Source organism: Ursus maritimus, unplaced genomic scaffold, assembly GCF_017311325.1.
Source record: "Ursus maritimus isolate PB19 unplaced genomic scaffold, ASM1731132v1 scaffold_21, whole genome shotgun sequence".
Lineage (NCBI taxonomy): Eukaryota > Metazoa > Chordata > Mammalia > Carnivora > Ursidae > Ursus > Ursus maritimus.
The window spans coordinates 49,954,558-49,976,994 of NW_024424564.1; the positions used below are offsets into that span (position 1 = coordinate 49,954,558).

Genomic DNA, 22,437 nt, shown 5'->3' on the forward strand with positions numbered 1-22,437 from the left:
AAGGCAGATGCTTAACCATCTGAGCCACCCAGGCACCCCTCCTTTTCTGAAACAGTCTCTTGAATGTAGGTGGAATGTAGGGAAATCATCAATATAAGCACTATGCTCTATGTGTGGGTTAGAGATGAAAACAACAAACATTTCTTGATCATCTACAGGGTTACAGTCCCAAATCTGAAATTCTGAAATCCAAATTATTCTGAAAACCAAATGTTTTTTTCTTGGTTGGCACCAAAACTCATTGGTAGCAAAACCTGACATGAAGGGGTTTTATTTGTTTGTTTGCAGAAGGACCCTCTGTTGTCGTATGCCTGTGTTGGCTGCCTAGAAGCCTTGCTTGACTACCTCCACACCCGGAGCCCAGACATTGGTAGAAACCTTCCCCATTCTCTGATGTTCCCATAGGGGCGGCCAGCCCCTGCCACCTTCCTGTCCTAGACTCCCAACCTCTGTTTTTTGATTCACACTCATTTTGTTTAATTCTTTTCATAACATGCAAGGGCACTGCAATGTCCATTATACGGATGAGGACACTGCAGTCCAAAGAGGTCAAGTAACCTGACCAACCAAGGTCACAAAGCTCCGAAGTGGCAGAGCCCTTCCTGTTGCCTGCTTCCCATGATAGTGGGATATGTGGTCTCCCTGAGCCAGGCAGCACAGGTGGATAGAAGCTCAGGGAAGAAAGAAACTTCCAGTGGTCAGTTTGTCCAATGCCCTGCCTCTAGCTGAGCAGTCCCTTTTTGAGCCAATAAGAGAAAGTCCTCTTCAGCAATGTTCCAAGGCCTATGGAAAAGCAGCAGTAACAACCCAGGGTGACTGGTGTTTCCTATAGCATTCCATGTGGTCTCCCAGCCCTGGAATCGGTTTTTGCTGTTTACCCTCCTGGATGCTGGAGAGAGTTCCTTCCTCAGACCTGAGATCTTGAGGCTTATGACCCTGGTAAGTGCAGAATGGATGGTTCTGTCGTGTGAAGAATGTCATGAGCTGGGTGGTCCTGAAGAGGCCAGGTAGTGGGGTAGAAAGTAGAGGGGCTGGGTGAGCCTTCACCTTACAAGAGGCCTGCTCAGAGAATTCCTCTAAACGCCCACATCTTCTCACCCCAAAGGACCCAGATACTCTTTCTAATTCATTTGCACATGAGATATTGGCCAGGGCTTATCTGCCACATCCAGATCCTATGCTAGGGACCAAAGATGTCACTGAGCCAAAGGCTCTGCCTTTTAAGGCTCCCTCAGTTTAGAGAAGGAGATAGACAAGGAAACTAATAGTTAAAACATGATGTTATTAGTGGCACAGTAGAGGATATGCTAAGTGCCCGGCACACAGTGAATAAACAACAAAGCGGTGAGCCTGTGAATGATAGTGAAGTGGATCAATGAATAAATCAGTGTTTGGTGTGGGAACACATAGAAGAGGACTGTTGACCACTGAATAACGTGGGGGTTAGGGGTGCTGACCCCTGCACAGTTGGAAATCTGCATATTAACTTTTGACTCCTCCAAAACTCAACTACTAATAGCCCACTGTTGACTGGAAGCCTGATAACATGAACAGTCAGTTAACACATATTTTGTATGTTATATGTACTAAATACTGTATTCTTATAATAAAGTAAGCTAGAAAAAGAAAATATTAAGAAAATCATAAAGAGAAAATACGTTTACAGTACTGTGCTGTATTTATCGAAAAAAATCTGTGTATAAGTGGACCTGTGCAGTTCACTCTCGTGTTGTTCAAAGGTTGACTGTAATTGCTTCTGCCAGAGCCAGGAGGGAGAGGTGAATAAGGATGTAGTAAGCACTCAATTAATACCTCTATTTCTTTAACAAAATGAAAACATTCAGCAGGAAGGTAACATTTTAGCTGAGGCCTGAAGGATTAGTAGGCAAAGAGGAGGAAAAGTATTCCAGGCAGTGCAGTGAAAATAGCAGGTAAATGAGCACATGGTGGTAGGTTTGAGTAACCACACATAGTCCTTTTGGCCATGAGTGTGAGGTGCAGGGCCAAGGAGTGAGGGGAAGGGTACTGAAAGGGTCAGCAGGGCCAACTCTATCAGGGTTTCATAGTCTGCCTCATCTACCCCACTCTCCTATGACACAACCCCACCTCTGCCCACCAACTCTGAGCTCCTGCAGGCAGGGTTCTTTGGGCTTCAGATCTGTGCCCCCAGCCTGGTGCCAAACACAGCAGGGGCACAGGAAATATCTGTGAATGAAGGAAATGCCAGATCACTGTGTGTTTGGGGCTTCTCTCCCTGGCCTAGTTTGTGCGGTTCCAGAGCAGTAGTGTCCTCTCTCATGAGGAGGTGGGTCATGTTCTGCAAGGTGCAGCTTTGGCTGACCTCTCTACCCTATCGAACACCACACTCCAGGCTCTGCGTGCCTTCTTCCTGCAGGTAGGTGGAAAGGGGATGCTGTGTAATTACTGTAAGGCTAGAGCCTCCATGCCATCTTCTCTGCGGAGGACGGGTGCTCTGGCTACAGCAGCCAATGGGAGGTCAGGAGTGCAGAGGGTGGAGGGTTGAGAGAGCCTGTATGGAGTAGCTGCTAAGAAGGTCTGTCTTCCCTGCCTTCTTCTCCCCTCAGGTCCAGAGCATGGGCATCCTGGCTGATCACAGCACGACCCAGACCCTGCAGGCCTCCTTAGAGGGCCTTTCCCTGAGCACCTCCTCTGCCCAGCCACCCCTGGACATGCTGTATCCTTTCTCGCATCTGGGAGCCTTGGCCTGGGCAAGGTCACCCAGGCTATGGGAGGCTGTGGCATCATGCTTCAGAGGGGTGACACTGTCTACAGCCCTGTCCTTTAAAGCATTTGCATCAGTGAGAATAATAGTGATAGCAATGACAGTGACTTATTCTGTTTAAGTTCCTACCAAGGGCCACGCACATTACTTGCACTATGTTTAATCCTCACAGAAGCTAGGGTGTTAACACAGATGCTAACCAGAGAGGTTAAATGATGTGCCCAGGATCACACAGTATTAATAGCATCAGGATCTGACCCCCGTTTCTGTCTCTAAAGCCACATCACTAAACTCAGGAAGGAGCCAGTCCTTCCCCAGGAGCTTTGGAGAAAGTTGCCCAAACCCAGTTGATACAGGTGATTCCCTCAGCCCAGTGGGGGGTGCTGGGTGACCTACCTGTCCCTGAGAAAGCCCGGGGCTGTGGGCGGTGGCTAGAGGCCCTCTGGGGGTGGTTGTGGTGCTCCAGAGACACTTCAGTCTGGGCATTGGGTCTGGTGCTTCCTCCCCATCCCCACTGGCTACCTCCCTGGTTCTCCTCCTTCCCCTGTGCCTGAAACAGTTCCCTATTGAATAGCAACTACATACCCTGGTGTTTGGATCCCAATTTTAGAATCCAGCCCACTATTCTTAAGAGCACCTCTGGGCTCTGGAAGTGTGGTTCTCCCATGGTTGGCTCCACCTTTCTGCTGTTTTCCTCTCATGTTTTGTTGCCAGTTGCCTGGGAGGGGTGGCTGTATCCCTGTCCCACATCAGAGACTGACCCTCATAACTTGAAGGCCCAGAAACAGAGAGAACTAAGACCTGGAGAAGAGAAAGTCAGAATTATTGGAGAAATTGTTGGGGAAATGAGTGAAAATTGTAGCCATTTACTCCATTGTTGAAATGGAGTCAGGAAATAAAATGATACACTCACATGTCTCTGTGGGCTCTCCAAAAACATTTCTGTCTCAACTTATCTTGGCTGCCTAGAGCTGATAACTCTGCCACTCGGATAGTGGATTGCTTCAGTAAGGAATGGATGGCCTCCTCAGGGACAGGGGTGGGATTTGTCCTGGTAACATGTGAGGAGCACCAGCCGGATGCCTCAGTTATACCCAGAAAATACCAGTCAGGCCATCCACGGAGTCCATGTGCAGAGAAAGGCCGTGTGTGTGGTACCTGTGTGATCCAGGTGCTCTGAGAGGCACTTTACCTGCTGCCTCACCTCACATGAAGGTGGAGAGAGGTACAATTTCCAGGCAAGGAAGCTGAGCAGCTCAAATCGTTCTGCGACTCGCTAGCCGAGCCCAACTGTTCCCTGGCTAAAGTGGGTCCCTCGTGTTTCTTTCCGTGGGCCCTCCCCAGAGCTTGTATTTGATTACCACGTGTGCGGTTCTTTTAAGGTCCGCTCTCCACTACTGTGCCTGCTTCCTGGTCCCAGCTCAGCCCACCGTGCCGCCTCCGGCTCCCTGTGCGCTAACTGGGCAGCTCACCCTACTCCTCGGGTCTGGCTGTACGCACCCTGCACAAAACTGGTTTGAACTCCGTCCTAATGAACGGATAGGGAGGCCCCCCGACGAACTAGGTTTAGAAGCTGGTGGAACGGAGGGGCGAGCAGGGGATGCACCAACTCCGCACTGCAGGTTTCTTAAAGAAAAAAACAGTGCTAGTCGTGACCCACCAAACTGATCCTGTCATCCACAGTTTAAAAGACACTGTCAGCTGATGAAAAGTTTCGGTCAGGGCTCCAGTCCGCTGACGCGCCCTTTTATTCGGGCGCAGACCCCATGCAGACTTAACTTGCTCCACTCCGACCGCTACAGGGTGACAATCGCGCCCAGGCACAAGGTGGGCGGGACAAGACTCCGGTTTACCGCGCTCGGGACAGGGCGGGGCGGGACCGGAAGTGAGGTCATCTGAGCGGCCGTCGCGGCCGGCGCTCATTGGCCGTGGGCGGTGCTCGGAGGTTCCCCCGCTGCTGCCGGCGCCTAGTGTGAGGTTCCGCGCCTCTGCTCTTCGCCCGGTGGACCCTAGAGCCAAGCTGCACACAGACATCCTGTCCGCACGCCCCTTCCCGCACCCACCTGCCTGGTAGGTGGGGGCGGGGGTCCCGGGACAGCGGGCTTCTGGTGGGGCTGGGAGGCAGGGACCAAGGGCCCCGAACCTGGGGGTAGGGGATGAGATTCGCAGACCCGAACGCTTCTCGTTGGAAAGACTCGTTCTCCCCTCTGGGAGCCCCCAAGCCTCGGGACAGCAAGCCGGGTCCGCAAGCCCACGTAGTCGGCTCAGAGCCTAGCATCGACTTGTCACCTTTACAGAATAGGATCAGAGTCGCGTACGCAGCGGGGAAGAGCTCTGGGAACGTACGGGACGGGGAGCGGGGAGGGATTGAGAGGCAGGGTAAGTGGGAGTAACAGTAGAAAAAGTAGGATCCGCCTCCACGCAGTCTGCTTTTTCGGTTTTCCTTTCCCACTTCTCTTCTGCTTCGGTCATTACCGGCTGTCTGATACCCCCTGGCGTCAAGTTCTGCCCTAGCCCGGGTCTGGTTCCCTTGAGTCTAGAGCGTGGCGTTGGAAGGCAGGTGGTCCTGGGTGAACTTGGGACTGCTTTCCATTCTTGAGGCTTCACCTATCTCATCCTCATCGGGTGGCACCGGGGCGGTTCTCTGAATGACCTCTGCAGGCGCTCTCTGTCAATCACTGAGCAGGTGTCCTGCTAGAGCAGTGGCAGCTTTGAGGTAGCCTGTGTTCATTTAGAATCTCATTAGCCCGGGAATAGCTGAGTGTCTTTGGACAACCACCTCACTTTTCTGTGCCTTGGTTTCCACATTGGTAAAATTGGGCAGCTGTCATCTGAGCGTGAGACCTCCTCTGACCCCTGTGTTTCATATTGCACCCCACCAACTCCCTCATCCTTCTGTGCCTGTTTTACAAGTTTATTGATTGTGTGTTTCCTCTACTAGGGGCATAAGTACTATGAATGCAGTGATTTTTGTTTGTCTTAGACACTGCTGTATTCCCAGGTCTAAAACAGTGCCTTGAACGTGATACTCAAAAAATAATTAGGGAATGGTGCTTGAATAGGAATGTGTTGCTTGTGGTGCCTGTGGTTCCAAAGTGAGTGAGTGGCAGACAGCCTTCTTACCCAAGACTGTGCCCCCTCCTTTCCTTCCCTGCATCCCTTCCTCTGCTCTTTTTTTTTTCCAAGATTTTATTTTTAAGTAATCTCTACACCCAGTGTAGGCTCGAACTTACAACCTTAAGATCAAGAGTTGCATGCTGCACTGACTGAGCCAACCAGGTGGCCCCCTTCTTTTGTTCTGATGACAGAGAGGAAGGGAAACTGCAGAAGTTTTCACATCTCCCCTGACTGCCTGGGCTTCCTTAACCAGACACCTTCCTGGGGTCCAGGATGGGGTGTGTTGAAAGTGACCAGCCCCTCTTTCCCCAGACATGGTGCCTCACCCAATTCTTTCTCCCTACAGCAAGGAGGGGACTTCCTTATCTCTATTTTACAAGAGAAAAAGTGGAGGCTCAGAGAGGCTGAGCAGTTTGCCCCCCAGGGCCCACAGTCAGAGGCAGAGCCAGGGCTCTAGCCCAGAATTCTAGACACCCCTATGCCCTAAGCATCCCTATATTGCCAATATTATCTGTTTTCCTCCCTCCTACCATCCACAGTGTTTATTGTGTGTCTGGTGGTCACCGGCCCTGTGCTGAGACTGGGGCTCCCGGGCTTCCCAAAGCTGGGTTCTTGGTATTTGGAGGCCATGTCATGTTGGGAAGTTGCTGTTCACCTGCAGTCTTTATTTTATATAACCAAGCTCTGGATCTCACCTCTCTCTGGGTTACTTTCCTAGCTCTAGAATCTTGGATATGGATCTTCTTCAGTTCCTGGCCTTCCTCTTTGTCCAGCTATTGTTGGGGACAGGAGTCACAGGCACCCTGAAGCCCTCCCTGGACCCGAGCCTGGAGATCTGTATCCTTTGGAGTGGGAGGTGGGGTTAATAAGCTATTTCTGAGGATGTCTATAAATAGTCTTTCTGTACCCACAACCCCTTGGATTCCAGGATTGGAGCAGACCCAGCCTATGGAAAGGTGAGGTGCTCTAACCAAACCTTGATCAAGTCCATTCTCTTCTGATCCTCAGTTTCCCCATATGTTAAATGGAGAAGGCAAGGCATACTTCTCAGAGCCACGAGGGCTCTGAGGATTGTTCATGTGCATTGCATCTTATGGGTGAGACCCTGGATTGAGATTCAGGCCCTGGCATACTGGGCTACTTTCTCTGGGCCAGGCCTTGGGGATACAGAGAAGAGTCAGGACCAGTCAGTCCCTAGCTTTGAGGAATTCACAGTCCTCATACTGTACTCTGTAGTCAGCACTTTCATGAACTGTGGTCGGGAAAGAGGGGCAGAGAGAAACATGGTGCTGTGGCTTTTGAACTGGGTCTTGAAAGAACAGAAACTCATGGAGAAGGGGTGGTTGGCACTCCAGGCGAAGTGTACAGTGTAAGCAGAGGAGTGGAGGCTCTGGGAATAGTGAACGGTTGCAGCAAGTGGCAGGAAGACGATAGGAAGGGGAGGGCAGGAGGCAGGTCCTGAGGGTTGTGTTCAGGGTGTTTGATATAGAATACTATGTGAAATGGACGAAGGATAGGTTGCAGGATGCCTATGCCTCTCTGTTTGTTTCTTCCCTGGAGGTGGGGGGAGGGTGAGTGTCTCAGCCATGGGCATCTATGACCCTTGGAGATACTTGCTGGTCAGAAATGGGCCCTCTGGATTGGGACCACTGGAACGTCCAGGCAGGAATATGGGTGCCAGCCCCTTAACTTCATGCTGCTCAGACAAGAAGATGTTTGAGGTGAAACGGCGAGAACAGCTGTTGGCACTGAAAAACCTGGCACAGCTAAACGATGTCCACCAGCAGTACAAGATTCTTGATGTCATGCTCAAGGGGCTCTTTAAGGTGCGTGTGGGCATGGGGCAGCTCACGGCAGGCCCAGTCTTTGATCTGGGCACTGACAGATGGGTAGGAGTTCCCTAAAGGGATCGTGTTCAGTGAGGGGGAACTACATGCACAAAAGATTTGAAATAGGGTTTAAATAAATAGGCTCGTCTGTGAAGGGCTCTGCAAGGCCACTCAGCCTGGGTGGGGTTCCCTCAGGTGCTGGAGGACTCGCGGACAGTGCTCATTGCTGCAGATGTGCTCCCAGATGGGCCCTTCCCCCAGGACGAGAAACTGAAGGATGGTATGGTCTTCCTAATCTTACCCTTTCCTCCTCCCCACCACCTTGATCTTCTCTAGCCCCCCCCCCATTCTTCTCACTCTTTTTTCCTCTGGAAGTATCCTCTTATAACACCTTCCAAGTGGTCCCTTTTAGTGAATGGATACTTAATCCATATTTCTCCAGGCATTTCTGGACTTCAGAGCCAGTTGCTGGATATATTCCTTTGTACTGTACTGTGCTTGGGGGAAGGGAAACAGGAAGAAGCCTCTGCCCATGACCCCACCTCTGGGATTCTTGCGTTTTCTACCATCCTGACCCTTGTGGTAGAGAAGGCAAGGGTTGTTCCCATTTGTAGGAGAAAAAAACTGAGTTCTGTTGAAGAGACTAGCCAGTGGGGGCAGTTAAGAGTGCTCTTTACTACTGTTTTAAAGCCCCAACCCCCTTAAATCCTTTTTGAGACAAGGTGGGAAGAACAGATAAGTAAGATAATGTTCTGTGTCCCTTCATCCCCTCTTCCAAGAGTTGTTCTCCTGGGGTAGTTCCCCCCTCCCCCGTTAACTGGTTATATTTTAACAATAAAACTTGTTAGATTACACTGTCTGAGAGGGGATGGACATAGCACTTATATATCAAATGGTGGGCACTTTACAAACACCATCTGGAATCTCCACTCTAACTCTGAGGAAGGCACTATTGCCTCCGTTTTCCAGATAAAAGGACAAGTGGTTTGCTCTTGCAAACGTGTAAACCGAGCTAACTCCTGAGTTCTTTGAGGTTCAAGATTGTTCTGAGACCCAGAGGTCCCTGTTCCACTTGTCTTGGACCCAACCTGGCATATCTTTGGAGGAGTCCACTTATCTCTCTGTGTGGCCTGGCCAGTGCTGGGAGGGCTGCCTCGGCCTTATCTGCAGGGATGGCTCAAACAGGGACTTTTGGCACGGCTGGGTATGTAGTTCTATGTCATGATAGCCTAGGTGGGAGGGACCTGCTGCCATGATAGACACACTAACTTAGTCGGAACTGATCTGTTGATCAGAGGAAAGACATTAGTGGGAAAATTGGTGAAATTCAGGGAAGATCTGATGATTAGTATTGATGTTAATTCCCTTGTTTAGATAGTTGTGCAATGGTTATGTAAGATGATAACATTAGGGAAGCCAAGTGAAGGAATTTTATGATGTATGATAGAAGTCTGAAGTTATTTAAATATAAATCTCAAGAAGCATTTAAAATAAAATAAAGGGGCACCTGGGTGGCTCAGTTGGTGAAGCATCTGCCTTCGGCTCAGGTCATGATCCCAGGGTCCTGGGATTGAGTTCCACATCAGGCTCCCTGCTCAGTGGGGAGTCTGCTTCTCCTTCTCCCTCTGCCTGTCCCCCGAGCTCCTGTGTGCGCACACGTGCTCTCTCTCTCAAATAAACAAATAAACATCTTTCTAAAAAGTTAAAATAAAATAAAATTGGAAAGCTATAGAAACAACAACAACAATAAAACCCTAATGTGTTCTCTGGTCATCCTAATAGACCTGCCCCTCATATACACTGCAATTGTGTTAATACTGGGGCCTGGCTCTGGATATTTGGATGCCAAGTTGGGGAAGTCAGACCCAGCCAAGCCTCATGTGACGCATGTGTCTTCATGTGCAAAATGGCACCCACCTCTCTGGTCCCCACAACAAATGAGATACAGAGGAAAGAGCATGGCCTTTGCAGTCAGACCTGGGTTTGTAGCCCAGATTTGCCGCTCACCAGCCATCTGAGCCTCAGTTGCCCATCTGTACAATGGGAACAGCAGCCACATCTCTCTCGAGGTGGTTTTGAGAATTCAGTGATCTCATGGACACAAAGCCATTAGCATGCACTGCACACATGGTCAGCACCTGTGGAGAGTGGCCCAGTTCCTTTCTGTGATTAGTAGGCTTAGTGGGCTTCCGTTCTCTGAAGGGTGGCTGGGGCTGGCCACGCGGGCAGTAGAAGGGCATCTGCCCAGGGCACTCATCAGGATCCTCTCGCCAGCTTTCTCCCAAGTAGTGGAGAACACGGCCTTCTTCGGTGATGTGGTGCTGCGCTTCCCGAGGATTGTGCACCACTACTTTGACCACAATTCCAACTGGAACCTGCTCATCCGCTGGGGCATCAGCTTCTGCAACCAGTCGGGCGTGTTTGACCAGGGGCCCCACTCGCCCATCCTTAGCCTGGTAAGGACTGACCCAGGCAGAGGGGGTTCGGGGGCCCTCTGCCTGGTGGTGTACCGTGAACCTTGCATCTGCCTTCAGGTGGGCCTAAACGTCAGCCCTTGGCTGTGTTTCTGTGATAAGCCTCAGGGCACCTTGAGATCCTGTCTCAGGGGGTTCTGTGCTGACTGGGTCCCTCGGGGTTATCACCTGTTCCACATCTGCCTAAGCCTTGGGCCCGGGTCCCACCATGGAGGGAGTGGCCATGGGTAAGGAGTCAGGAGAAGGCAGAGGATGACTAACTTTTCCTCATCCACAGATGGCCCAGGAGCTGGGGATCAGCGAGAAACACTCTGACTTCCAGAATCCATTTAAAGTAGACCGCCCAGAGGTAAGCTGCTGGGGCCTATGGCCATGTCTCCTCTGCCTCTGCTGGGTCATGGGAAGCCCGGTCATAGAGGGGCTGGCACACCTTGAGTGGAGCGTGAGGGCTTTCAACTTGGAGCCAGACATGCTCGGGTCTGGACGCACATACCATCACTTACTCATTGGTGTCTTTAGTCAAGCCGTCCCTGTCTCAGCCTCAGGCTCCCTGTCTTTTCACCGGGTATGGACCCCAGCTGTGGGGGGCGGTCAGAGGCTGTGAGCACACCCATCGTGATGTACAGTTGACATCCAGCACCAAGTGGATGCCGGGGAGGTCAGGCCTTGTTTTTCTGCCCTTGAGCCTCTGAGTGCTCAGCCAGGCTTCTGTCTCACATTCCTGCATATGCTTTCATCCTAGGGGGCTGAGGTGGGCTCTGAGGGCTGAAGGCTGCAGGGTGACAGATGGGGACACACACATTAGAGGGGAGGAGGGAATCAGAGGTGGCAGGGCAGGGCAGCAGGGGCAGGAAAGGCTGGAGGACTGGACTTGTCAAATCACAGGCTCTCCTCTGGTATAGGGAGGAGTGTCAGGGTCCATGAGGGGTCTAGGATTGTAGCCTGCTACTGTTTCATGGGTGCTGACAGGTCAGAGACATCAGAGTTTATTACAGCAAAAGCAATATCCAGACTGTTGGCCTGGTCATGTGGGTTCCCCTTGTTCCCCAAGTCACCCAGGGGTGACCCGGAGGGGCCCAGGCAGCTGTGCATGCAGTGGGTTTGCACGAAGCTGAAGAATACCGAATTTGGGATATTCACAGCCTTTATAGTGAATAGAAGCAAACCTGCTCTTTGGGGGGCAGTCATCATGTCACCCTTCCACGTTGTTCTCTGCAAGCAGTCCTGACAAATGACCCAGATAGAGTGATCAGGGCTTTGCTTTCTTGGTGTACCCAGTGAGAACATGCAGGGATGCTCAGGGCCGTGGTTGATTGCCTCCCCCACAGTTCACCCCTCAGCCCTCTTGGCTTAACTTAAATTTCCACATGAATGTGCTGTTCAGTCTGATTGATCTGATAGGTAGAGGCCAGGATCAAATATGTTCAGTTTGTCTCATACTGCCATTGGATGAAGGCTGCCATCAACAGGACTCTAAGCAGCAGGCCGAAGCCAAAATGCCTTGCTGATCTCAACCCTCCAGCGTTGCAGACTCAGCCGGCTGCGATAAGTCCTGGGCGGGCTGGAAGGTCTTATACTGGACGATTAGAACGTGGTCTGAGGCCAGTCAGTTACCCATTACCATGCACACAAGAGTTTAGACTGATCTGCTGATCTTTGATGTCATTGTCAGTAATTACAGGGTGCAATAGATGGACCCAGAGCAGTCCTCTTCCCTAGTAAAGGAACATTTCTTTTTTTTCTTTTTTTTTTAGAGAGTGTGCACATGCATGTGCTAGTGGGCGGGGCAGGAGGCAGAGGGAGAGAGCGGGAGAAAATCTTAAGCAGGTGCCTGACAATGGGGCTCAGGGCTCCATCTCACACCGCTGAGATCATGACCTGAGCCAAAATCAAGAGTTGGTTGCTTAACCGACTGAGCCACCCAGGCGCCCCAGTAAAGAGACATTTCATGGCCCACTGTCTCCCACATGTTACTACTTGATTTGAGTCACCATTACGTTATTGGTCTGAGCCGTGAGGGCAATGTCACTATGGAGTTGCAGCCTCAGTTGCCCTACTTGGCATAATGGAAGGTCACTCAGGCATCAGGAGAAGTAGATGCATTTGTATCTGTCAGATTAAACCACGTTGTACTGCTGTGCGTGTCTGCACAGGGTCACTTCAGGAGCTGCTTTTGATGGCATCAGGCATATTAGAATACTTCACTACTGACCATGTCCCTGTGAGTTTTCCTATCCCAAGGATGAGAGTGACACACACAATAACTGATCACATTGTCAGCTGCAGCTGCCATTTGGCTTGGGCAGACCCTAGGATTGTTTGCCAAGTGGCGGTGCGGGGTCTAAGAGACCAAGAGGATTAATTGTTCCCTCCCCAGATGCTAAGATTATTGCTACAAAATCAGGGTGTCACATCCAAGGACCTATAATTCTGCTTTTTCTCCAATCATCCCCTATTCTCACCTGGACCTTTCTTTCATCCAGAAGGGTCAGATGTGAATGGGACAAGGGCAGTTTTACAAAACATTCAGAGACACATTGTATCTTCCATCTTGGGCCACATGGGCCACTGTAGGGGGACTTGGAGGGAGCATACTCAACCAAGTGTCATCCTAATGATCTCAGGTCATACCATCCCAACCAGGGACTCTTGGTAGTCAAGCCAGAAATACAGAGTCCTTTGCTTTGTGCCCATCCATGGTGGCAGGTATGTTTCCACATCCAGTACAATGATGCATTTAGGTGGCAGTGCCGGTTAACTTGGTAGTGTAGTCTTGATCAGTGTTTTGATTCTGGTTGGTCTCATCAGAGAATGGGTCTTCTGAGGGGCATCTAAACAAGTGACCTGGACTGTTAAACTGTTAACCACAATTTGTTTCCATAGATTGTGGCCCCAGAGAGGAATGGTTGTCTTTCCTCTGCCCATCTGTAGTCTTCTGGGAGCGGGCCAGATGGCTAGGATGCTAATAACAGTCAGTAGAAATATAACCTGCATCATGAAGAATATTATCTAAGCAAAGGTGGTGGCTTCTAATTCAGATCATTATCTGACTGGCCTTAATGGCAGTCAGTCTTCCAGCATTGTCATTGGGACTGGATGGCCACCGCTAAGAGACACCAGAGTCTAAGGTTCCCAAAAGCATCCCCAGGTTTGTTGAGGACTGAGTGTATAGTTGTGCTCTTGGCTGTAATTTATTACAGCGAAAGGATACAATGCAAAATCAGGAAAGGGAAAAGGCTCATGGGTGATGTTTAAGGGAAACCAGGCACAAGCCTCCATGAGTCCTCTCCCAGTGGAGTCCCCCATGACATACTTCATTCCCCCAGCAACAAGATGTGACCCGTGAGAAGTTGTCTGTCAGGGAGGCTCATTAAAGACTCAGTGCCTAGAGTTTTTATCGGGAGCTGGTGACTTAAGTACCCTCTGCCCAGTGCATACCAGAATTCCAGACTCCCAGGAGGAAAGCAGGTGTTCAGCACAAACCACACTGTTGGCAAAGTTTAGGCTCAGTGAGCCACTCATTCATGAGGGTGGTGGGAGCCCTCCCAAAATCCAAGTTTCCAGATACCAGCCAGGATCCAACCTTCAAAGCAGGTCTTTCAGAGGATAGCAGTCAGGCCGGCTTTGTTAACTCTTCTGGACAGCATCATTAGCTCTTAATTTAGGTGAACAGTCAGTGGACCAGGCATGAGTATTTAGGGGAACCTCTGAATCCAGGGCCCCCTTGAACCATCAGGCAGCAGAATGGGAGATGTGGGTTTCCCTACTAGGGTTGCTGTCACCCCATCGCGTAACATCCCTCGAGGTTGCTTGCTTACATTGCAACCCTGATAAATGGCCAGTGTAAGAACAGTCAGGGCATACCCAGCAATAATATGCAAGGACACTCAGGGCCATGGCAAATTGCCTTTCCCAGTGAGGGGGACCCACAGAGATGCTTTATTGCTGTGACGCTGGCTCTCCTTGCCCTGTATGTCTTGAGTGCCTCTGACATAGGAGGAGGGTAAGAGCATGCACCAGAGAGAACGGGTTCTAGGATAGATTTAGTTTGGCTTTGTCCTAGTGTGCTCTGCTTAGAAATAACCATAGCAGCAATATCCTTACCTTACTTCGCATTGGCTGGGGATGGTCTCAAGATTTGACTCACTGTTTGGCGTCCAGTATGGACCTGTCCCACCAGCAGTAGTTCAGGTTTACTCAGCTCCCCGCATGCACTCTCCATGCCAGGGAGTGCTCCGGGAGTCCTCTCTTACTACTTGTGTACCTGTCACTAGAACGAACTTGTATCAGGCTGTCTGCTGGCCACTGCCTCCGTCCAGAGGGAGCTGGCCCTCTCCCTGCTCTTCCTATGCTTACAGTCTGTTGGGGAAGGCAGCAGGGAAACAGACATGATCTAGCATGATCACTGTATCAGGGGAGGAGGGAAGTGTGGTGAGCTGTGGAACCCCTGACAGGGAGCCTGACCCTGCTTCAGCAGGTGGGTGGTGGAGGCTCTGGGATAAGTAAGACTTGCGGGCTGGACCAGCTCGGGGAAGACCTTCCAGGCAGAGGGACTAGTTGCACAAAGGCTCAGAGGTATAGCCCGTGGGTTTATTTATCATTCGGTGAACACGTGCTAAATCCCAGCCACGAGAGACTAGCGCTGCTGTCCTGGGAGATAGTCTATAAAAAACATACAGTATGGTAGGTGGTGGAAAAAAAGCAGGGGAATGTGGTTAAGGATTCAGGGACAAAGCGGAGGTACCATTGCTATTTCATGTGACTCAGACACAGGAGGTCTTACTGAAAAGATCTGAACAAGGTGAGGGAGCCAGCTGTGTATCTGGGGGAAGAACATTCCAAGCTGAAGGAGCAGCAAGTGTAAAGGCCTTGAATTGGAGGCATATTTGGGGGAGGGGAAGACGTGAGAAGATAAGGTCAGAGTAGGCCAGATCACAAGACCCTCGTGGGTCTTCTCAGGGGCTTTGGCATTTACTCGGAGACACATGGAGAGCAGGGTGATGGGTTCTGACTTCCCTTTTTAAAGGATCATCCTGGCTGGTGTGTGGAGAGTAGTTTAGGGGACGAGGGTGGGAACAGGGACTCTGAGGAGGAGGCTGCTGTGCTTGTCCATTTGGGAGTTAATGGCAGCTTAAACCAGGTGACAGTGAGGATGGTGAGATTCTGGTTGCTTAGAAGGTAGAGCCAGTAGGATTTGCTAAGGAAGCAGATGTGGCATGAGAGACTCATTAAGAAGGACTAGAAGACTTTTGGCCTGCACACGTGGAAGAATGGAGCTGCCATTTTCTAAAATGGGCAGACTGTGATGGGACCAGGTTGAGGCCTGGATTGGAGATCAAAACTTTATTTCTGGACCTGGTGAGCATTTGAATGAACATGTCAAGGAGGCGATTGGAAATATGACTCTAGATTTGGGGTTGAAGCTGGGGCTACATATGTGAGTCATGCCTGTGAAGGAAGGTATGGAGAGCCACGGCACAGGTCCTGTCCCATCAGCCCAGGGCAGGTGAGTTGTCAGGGCAGATAGAGCAGTGACCAGAGGACTGAGGTCTGGGATGTACCTGCAGGTAGAGGTGGGAGGATGGGGAGGAACCAGCAAAGAAGTCCCAGAATGACAGTTGGTGTGAGAGTAGAATCCCAGGAGAGGATCGTTTCTCGGACACCCTGTGAGGAGAGCGTAGCAAAGAGGGAGTGAGCGGCTTGTAGAATCTGCTGGAAGGCTGAGGAGCATGAGGCCTAAGAACCAGCCACTGGATTTAGGAACATGGACCCTGGCCATCAGAGATCCTAATATAAGCTGTTTTGGTAGAGCGGTGGGGACAAAGATTGGATTTCATGAGAATGAGAGGTAAGGAGGTGGGCATAGCAAGTGCAGACCACCTGTGAAGGGCTTTCTTTTCAAGGGGAACAGACCAACGGGAGAATAGCTGGAGGGGGTATGGATTCCAGGGGAAATTTTCATCAGGTGGGAGAGACTAGGCATGTTGATGGGGACGGCCCGTTAGGGAGGAAGAATTGGTGGTGCAGGGGCAGGAGAGTTGCTGGAGCTTCATCCCTGAGCAAGTGAGGCAGGGAGGGAAAGGTCGGCCTTGCCTCCAAGAGCGGTGTAGGCACAGAAGCAGCTGGGTTGGTGGGTATGGAGGTGGGAGTTTGTGGAAGTTGTCTTGTGAGTGCTTCCATCTTCTGCAATGGTTTGTGGGGAAGGGGTGGAGCAGGGTTGGGGTTCGAGAAGGTGTGTCTAGGAGAACGGCTGACTGAGCGGACCAGGGAGACATCCTGGATTGCCAGGCAGCATGAAGGGCCCACTTGAGGTTAGCATCAGGAATTTAAAGTAGGTGTTAGTTAGGCCTTGTGGGGAAGGGGTCTGGGGAAAGGAGAGGCAGTGTTTCTCTTCTGACCGAGCCTGGTGAGGCTGAGCCAGCTGGGGTTGGAGGGCCCAGATCTTTTGACTTCCTCTACCACTGCCAGAGCCACAGGGTATGGGGTCCTCTGTGACCTTGGGGGGGAGGGCCGTTCTCCCAGCTCCTCATCCCTCCCAAGAGGATCAGAGTTAACTCATAGGGATAGGAGGCAGAGTGTGGTAGGGGTGACTCTGACAAGGGAGGTGGGAGGCCTGGGGGCTAGTCCCAGTTGTGCCTCCCTCTTGCTGTGTGACGTAAGCATATCACTGGCCCTTTCTGGGCCACACTTCTCTGATTTCACCCCATCTTCCAGACTCATAGTTCAATCTAACATGGCAGGTAGATTGCTCCACAAGGTAGAAATTCTAGTTTGTTTTTAATGTCTACCTTGATCAAACATTTATCACGTTTGCCCTAAGAACAAATAAAATGGGCATATTTCACAGCACAGTTAACCTGAGTTTGGGGTACTGTTATTGCATTTTATATTCTAACCTGATTCATTCGTTCCTTTAAAAAATACATACTGAATGCCATGTATAAGCCAGGCCGGTCCTATGCTAGGGAGCGATGGCACAGTGAGCAGCACCTGACACGATCCTCGGAGAGTGTTCTCCAGTGGGGGCAACAGGCACAAAGCATGTGATCCTGAGGGAGGAGCCAGACCCAGCCCTAGCCAGGAGTCAGGGCAGGTCCCTGAGGGTGGTGACTGCTGAGCAGAGCTCACGTGGCAAAGGGGGCAGGGGCTGGAAAGAGCATTCTGGGCCCGGACCACAGCACATGCAGAGGCCTGCAAGTGGGAGCGACCAGGGAATCCAAGAACCCAAAGCGGGGAGTGTGAGGGAGGAGCACAGCAGTGGACAGCATGGGCCCGCAGGTGCCTCATGTGGAACTTGCTCCTGAGAGTAATGCAGAGTCATGGAAGGGTTTAAGCAGGAGTGTGACACGGTCAGGTTTACATTTTGGAAAGATCTAACTGCAGTGAGGAGAATGGCTCGAGAGGGATCAAAGTGCCTGCAGAGAGCCCTGGGAGGCCCGAGAGTCATCGGGTGGGAGCTGGAGGTGGTGATGGGGTTAGCAACAGGAGAGACGGAGAGAAGTAGGTGAGCTTGAGAGAGACTTAGGAGTTACAGTGAGCCAGGCCTTGGCCAAGGACTCTGTGTAGAGGGAGGGAGGTGGGGTGTGGAGCCCTGCAGTTCACACGGACAGGGACACTGGAAGAGGACTGGGTTTTTGGGGAGATGGAGCCATGCCAAGTCTGGGGCACGTTTGGGACATCCTAGTGGCATTTAGATCTGGAGATGCAGATTAGAGCGGTAACCGACATCGACACCTAACAAGCCATGGGTTAAGATGAGCCAGTCTGCAGAGAACAGAGGGGATTGCACTTGAGGAATGCCTCCACTGAAGTCCTCCTTCTCCCACCCTGGCTCGCCCTGTGTTCCTGTCTCTTCACCAGGACCACCGTCCACGCACTGTGGAAGCCGTGAGCCTGGGCACTGCCGTCTTCTTTTCCACCTTTTTCAGGTTCTGCCAGTTTGACCTCTGACCCACTGCTTCCTATGGGTGTACTCCTTCGCCTGGGCTTCCCTGCAGCTTGTTCACAAGCAGCGGGCTGCTTGCGGTCTCTTGCTCTCACTGGCTGCCCGCCCCAGGGGTGTGGCAGTGGGGGGGCATCTAGATTGTCTTGGGCACTCAGACCCTTCACTCTGAGAGGAGGAGCACCATGCAGGTTCACACCTCAGCACCTGCCCCTCTCTCTAGAATGTCCTTTTCTTCCCTCACTCTGTTTGTTTGGTGAGCTCCTGGTTATGTTTCAAGACCCTCTAAGCTGCTTTCCCCAAGCTCATTGAACTATCTCCTTGTCTGAGGGCTCCCTGAGGGCAGGGCCCGTGTCTAGGCAATCTTCCCGCTGCCACAAGCCCACAGCAACCTAGCTCAGAGCAAACTCTTTGCTGCCGGCAGACTAAACCAGACTGCTCTGTTCCTCTCTCAGTTCATTTCCAGCACTGACCCTTTCCAGAAGGCCCTGAGGGAGGAGGAGAAACGCAGGAAGAAAGAAGAGAAGCGGAAAGAGATCCGAAAGGGCCCACGGATCTCAAGATCCCAGTCGGAGTTATAGCCGGGAGCAGCCCAGGGCTCAAGGGGCCAGGAGACCAGTCCAGAGGAAGAGGCGGAGGCATCGACTGGTGGTGAGAGCTGCCCCCCCCCACCACGGGGAGGTGGCATTTGCTCAGCCCCCTGGAGCCGGCTCTGCGCCCTAACAGAAGTGGCTGGGCCACAGACGGCTGGATTTCCTTCCAGGGGCCTCCCTGGAGAGGGTGCCAAGGGGGCCTTCAGAGGATGCCATGCTGCATATCAAACCACGTTGAGATGCTGGGGGAGGCTGGAAGGATCCCAGGTTGGACTCTCCCATTGGCTTAGGACCGCTGGCCAGCTGGCTGCCGCCCTTCCTGAGCAGGCAGCAGACTCGGGCTCTGAGCCACTCGTGGAAGTGCTGTGCCTGCTGCTGGCCCCACTGTGGCAGTGAGCTGCCCAGTGCAGGCCCCAGCCCCTGCAAAGACACAATAAAAACCAGCAAACCCTCTGGGCTAACAGAGGCTAGTTTGGGCCCCCAGGGAGCTGTGAGCCCTTTCCTGGAGCAGGGGCCGGCAAGGCAGTGAAACAGGGGCTTGGCTTAGGTCTCCTATTCCCTTCTCAGCACTGTCCTTCATAAAGGAGTGTCCCGGGTGTTTAGCCAAAGACTTCAGAGCAACATGATCTCTGTCATCAGATACTGGGGACAGTCCATGAACAGGTGCAGGGTAGAATCAACGTGTCGTCTCTGGCAACCTTAGGAGCCCCTTGGCCTGTGGGTAGGGGATGTCAGGCAACAGGCTCTAGCTCTGCAGGAGGCCGTGCTTTGTAATGGCAGGGCTGCCCGAAGCTGGCTTGGTCAGAGAGCTCCCCATAGCAGAGACCAGGGGCCACAGAGCAGGGCAGCTGCAGAGGGAATTAGGCCCTGAACGGGCAGCTACCCTTTCATCATGTCCCTCCCATGCAAAGGAGGAAGGGGCTCCGGTGGGAATTCCAGTTCAGTCTCTTTGACCTTGCCAAGCTAGGTCTGCCTCTTAAAAGGGGAGAGACACATGACCATCCCAGAACCCTCCAGCCCCCCCCTCCCCCGACACTGACAGAGTCCAAGAGAGATGGGAGTCTTGTCTCAGCCCCTCAGACTTGCTGAGTGACCCTGGCCCAGCCCTTCCCTGTGCTGTGGCTTCATTGGCAAAATGAATTTGATAATGTCTGAACCCTCTGCCCAGCCCTCAGCTGCTTCACTGAGCCTGGGGCCCGGCTTCTCAATGGCAGATGCTCTTCCCTGATGGTTCTGCTATCATCCATTAGGTTTGCTGAGCATCCCTGTATGCACAGCTAGAGAGGGGCCCAGTCGTAACCCATCTTCACCTCTGGCCCATCCGGCTCCCCTATCCTCCTAGGCTCATCCTTCTACACCCTCAGCCTCTCCATCTTGGTTGAGTCCTTCCTCTCCATCCTCAAATGGGCCCAAGTTTTCCCATCTGACACCTTCAAAGAAAGAAACAGAACTACTCTGCTCTCCCTCTGTCTCTCCTTCCCTTTGATGCCATTGTTGTGGTTACTAGTTCCTGGAACTCCACCTCAAGTCTTACCAGGCAGAGCCTTCCCACTTCCTCCTCAGAAGGTATAAAGGCCGGAGGGCACTTGTTTGTCCAGCTTCCGTGCAACCAGGATTCTGTCCTGTGAGCCATGTGCTATCAACCAGTTGTACCAGCCTGTTGTGCTGGTGGAGGTAATGGGTTGTGCTGGTGGAGGTAGTGGCTGCTGGGACCGGAGGTAGCAGTAGGGCAGGGGATGGGGGCAGTTCTAGTGACCAGACTAGACTAACACCAGGGGTGCCCAGTGGTGGCAACAATGATGTCTTCAGTGGTGGTTTCAGCATGGTCTTCAATATGGTTCCTGTCTGCTGACCTTCCAAGTCCAATCTCAGGCACCCCTGGAGAGTCTGGGAGCTCCCCTGTATCCTCAGGCAGGGTTTTTCAAAACAGTGGCACTATTTACATTTAGGGCCAGATAATGCTTTGTTGTGTATATGAGGATGGCTGTTCTGTGTGTTATAGGACATTAGCAGCTTCTGCCTACCAGATGCTCGTAGCAGTCTCTAGACAGTACTAGATGACCCAGGGGCAAAGTCTCCCTGGTCCACAGCCCTTGTCCCTCCTTGTCCCAGCCTCACATCTTCCTCTGCTGTCCTGTAACTGCCCCCAGAGAGATGTTGTTGGAAGCTCTTTGAGATGATCCTTCCAGGCTTCTGGGCTGCTATGTTGTGCTGGTTCTCTGCCCTCAGTCTGAATCTGCTCTGTCTCTTCCTGATTCCTCTTTCCTCTCCTGCCCCTTAAACAAAGCATTTTTTTTTAAAGATTTTATTTATTGAGAGAGAGCTCAAGAGCATGAGCAGAGAGAGGGGCAAAGGGAGAAGCAGACTCCCTGCTGAGCAGGGAGCCTGGCCCACAGTGGGGGGGGGGGGGAATCCCTGGATCCTGAGATCGAGACCTGAACCAAAGGCAGATGGCAGATGCTTAACTGACTGAGCCACCCAGGCGCCAACTGATGCGTTTTTTTTTTTTTTCAAAGCTTAGTCTCTCCTCTCTGCTCTTTTCGAAAATTCTTGGCAGCTGAACCTCTGAGACCCCGAAGCTGATGGCTCCTGCCCTCTTGCCACTGATAACCCTCAGTCCTTATGTTTCAGCTTATCCAAAAGCAAACTTGTTTCCCATCTCCAAACCTAATCTCTGTGTCGAACCACGGGGTACACATTCTTGCCTAATCCTGGAGGAAGTGACAGCTAAATCCTGAAAGATTGGAGAAGGTGGAAGAAGGTGACAGGCACTGTGAGCAGAGGCCTAAAAAGGGAGGCGACAAAGGTAGTAAATGAAAAAGCATATTCAAAGTTCACTTCTCTGACCTGTGGTAATTGCCCAATCTGTGGTAGATCTCTGGATATGTGGTTGTCTGGTCCCTCCCTTTCCAGGTGAAGAACCCAGGTCCTGAGGGGTGACTTGTCTAAGGCTGCTCCAGCCCTGAGTGCCAGTCTATGTTTTACCAGCCAGGGCAAGGTGCCACCTGGAAGAGATGTTCAGTGAGGTGGGAGAATGCCAGTGTTTTGCTGAGGCTGGGTACGGTGCAGCCAGCTTTCTTCTGCAGTTTCTACTGAGCCTTCACTTGTGCCCCCTCAGGCCACTTCATTAGCACCCAGCCTGTGGGCAGGTCCAGAGGGGAGTTGTGGGGACAGCGCAGAGCGAGAGGTGCTGTGCCCACTTTCTGGACCTCCTGCTGCTCAGGCAGCCCTCTGCGGGGGTGGTTATTGAGGCTCTGGGTTGGGAGAGCACTGGACCAGAGTGAGTTATGGTAGGCCAGCAGACAGTCGCCCCTCAATGTGGGGAGCCCTGTGAAGAGGCACAGGCAAAGGTGGCACTGCCCAGGTCAGTGCCTGGTCCCAAGGAGAGCAGCAGGGTTTGGTTTTCTGTTTCAGGGTGAGACTAGTGGGTGTAGTCTGCATGTAAACAATGAAGAAACATTCTTGTCCTTTTTCCCCCCAAAAAAGTCACTGTTTTTTCTTGTGTTATACATGTTCATTATAAGAAGTAATTTAAACAGTACTGAAATACCAAGAAGAAAATAAAATTCACCCTAAATCCAACCACTCCATAATCATGACTTGACTCTCAGCTGTTGCGCCTTCCAGGCTTTTAGCCCTTAATGTGAACACATAGATCCCTATTTTTCCAGTTACAATAGCTATTGTGTATGGGTACATACTGTATGTCAGACCTGATGCCAAGTGCATGCTGGCAGCA

General features: G+C 51.7%; 2 protein-coding genes across 2 annotated transcripts in view; both read left to right on the top strand.

The window, feature by feature from the left end:
- MEI1 (meiotic double-stranded break formation protein 1) overlaps positions 1-3,503 on the top strand; it is a 70,731-nt gene extending 67,228 nt beyond the window's left edge. The window contains exons 27-31 of the mRNA XM_008702939.2: positions 289-370; positions 833-939; positions 2,264-2,395; positions 2,586-2,695; positions 3,458-3,503. Of these exons, the coding sequence (XP_008701161.1) occupies positions 289-370; positions 833-939; positions 2,264-2,395; positions 2,586-2,695; positions 3,458-3,503 (477 nt within the window). The remainder of the gene's footprint in view (positions 1-288; positions 371-832; positions 940-2,263; positions 2,396-2,585; positions 2,696-3,457) is intronic.
- Positions 3,504-4,693: 1,190 nt separating this feature from the next.
- CCDC134 (coiled-coil domain containing 134) lies at positions 4,694-21,040 on the top strand. Its single transcript, XM_008702937.2, has 7 exons — positions 4,694-4,813; positions 6,579-6,697; positions 7,565-7,686; positions 7,885-7,969; positions 9,964-10,145; positions 10,441-10,512; positions 18,561-21,040. Exons 2-7 carry the CDS (start codon positions 6,595-6,597, stop codon positions 18,684-18,686), a joined length of 690 nt encoding a protein of 229 aa, XP_008701159.1. The 5' UTR covers positions 4,694-4,813; positions 6,579-6,594; the 3' UTR covers positions 18,687-21,040.
- Positions 21,041-22,437: the final 1,397 nt, after the last annotated feature.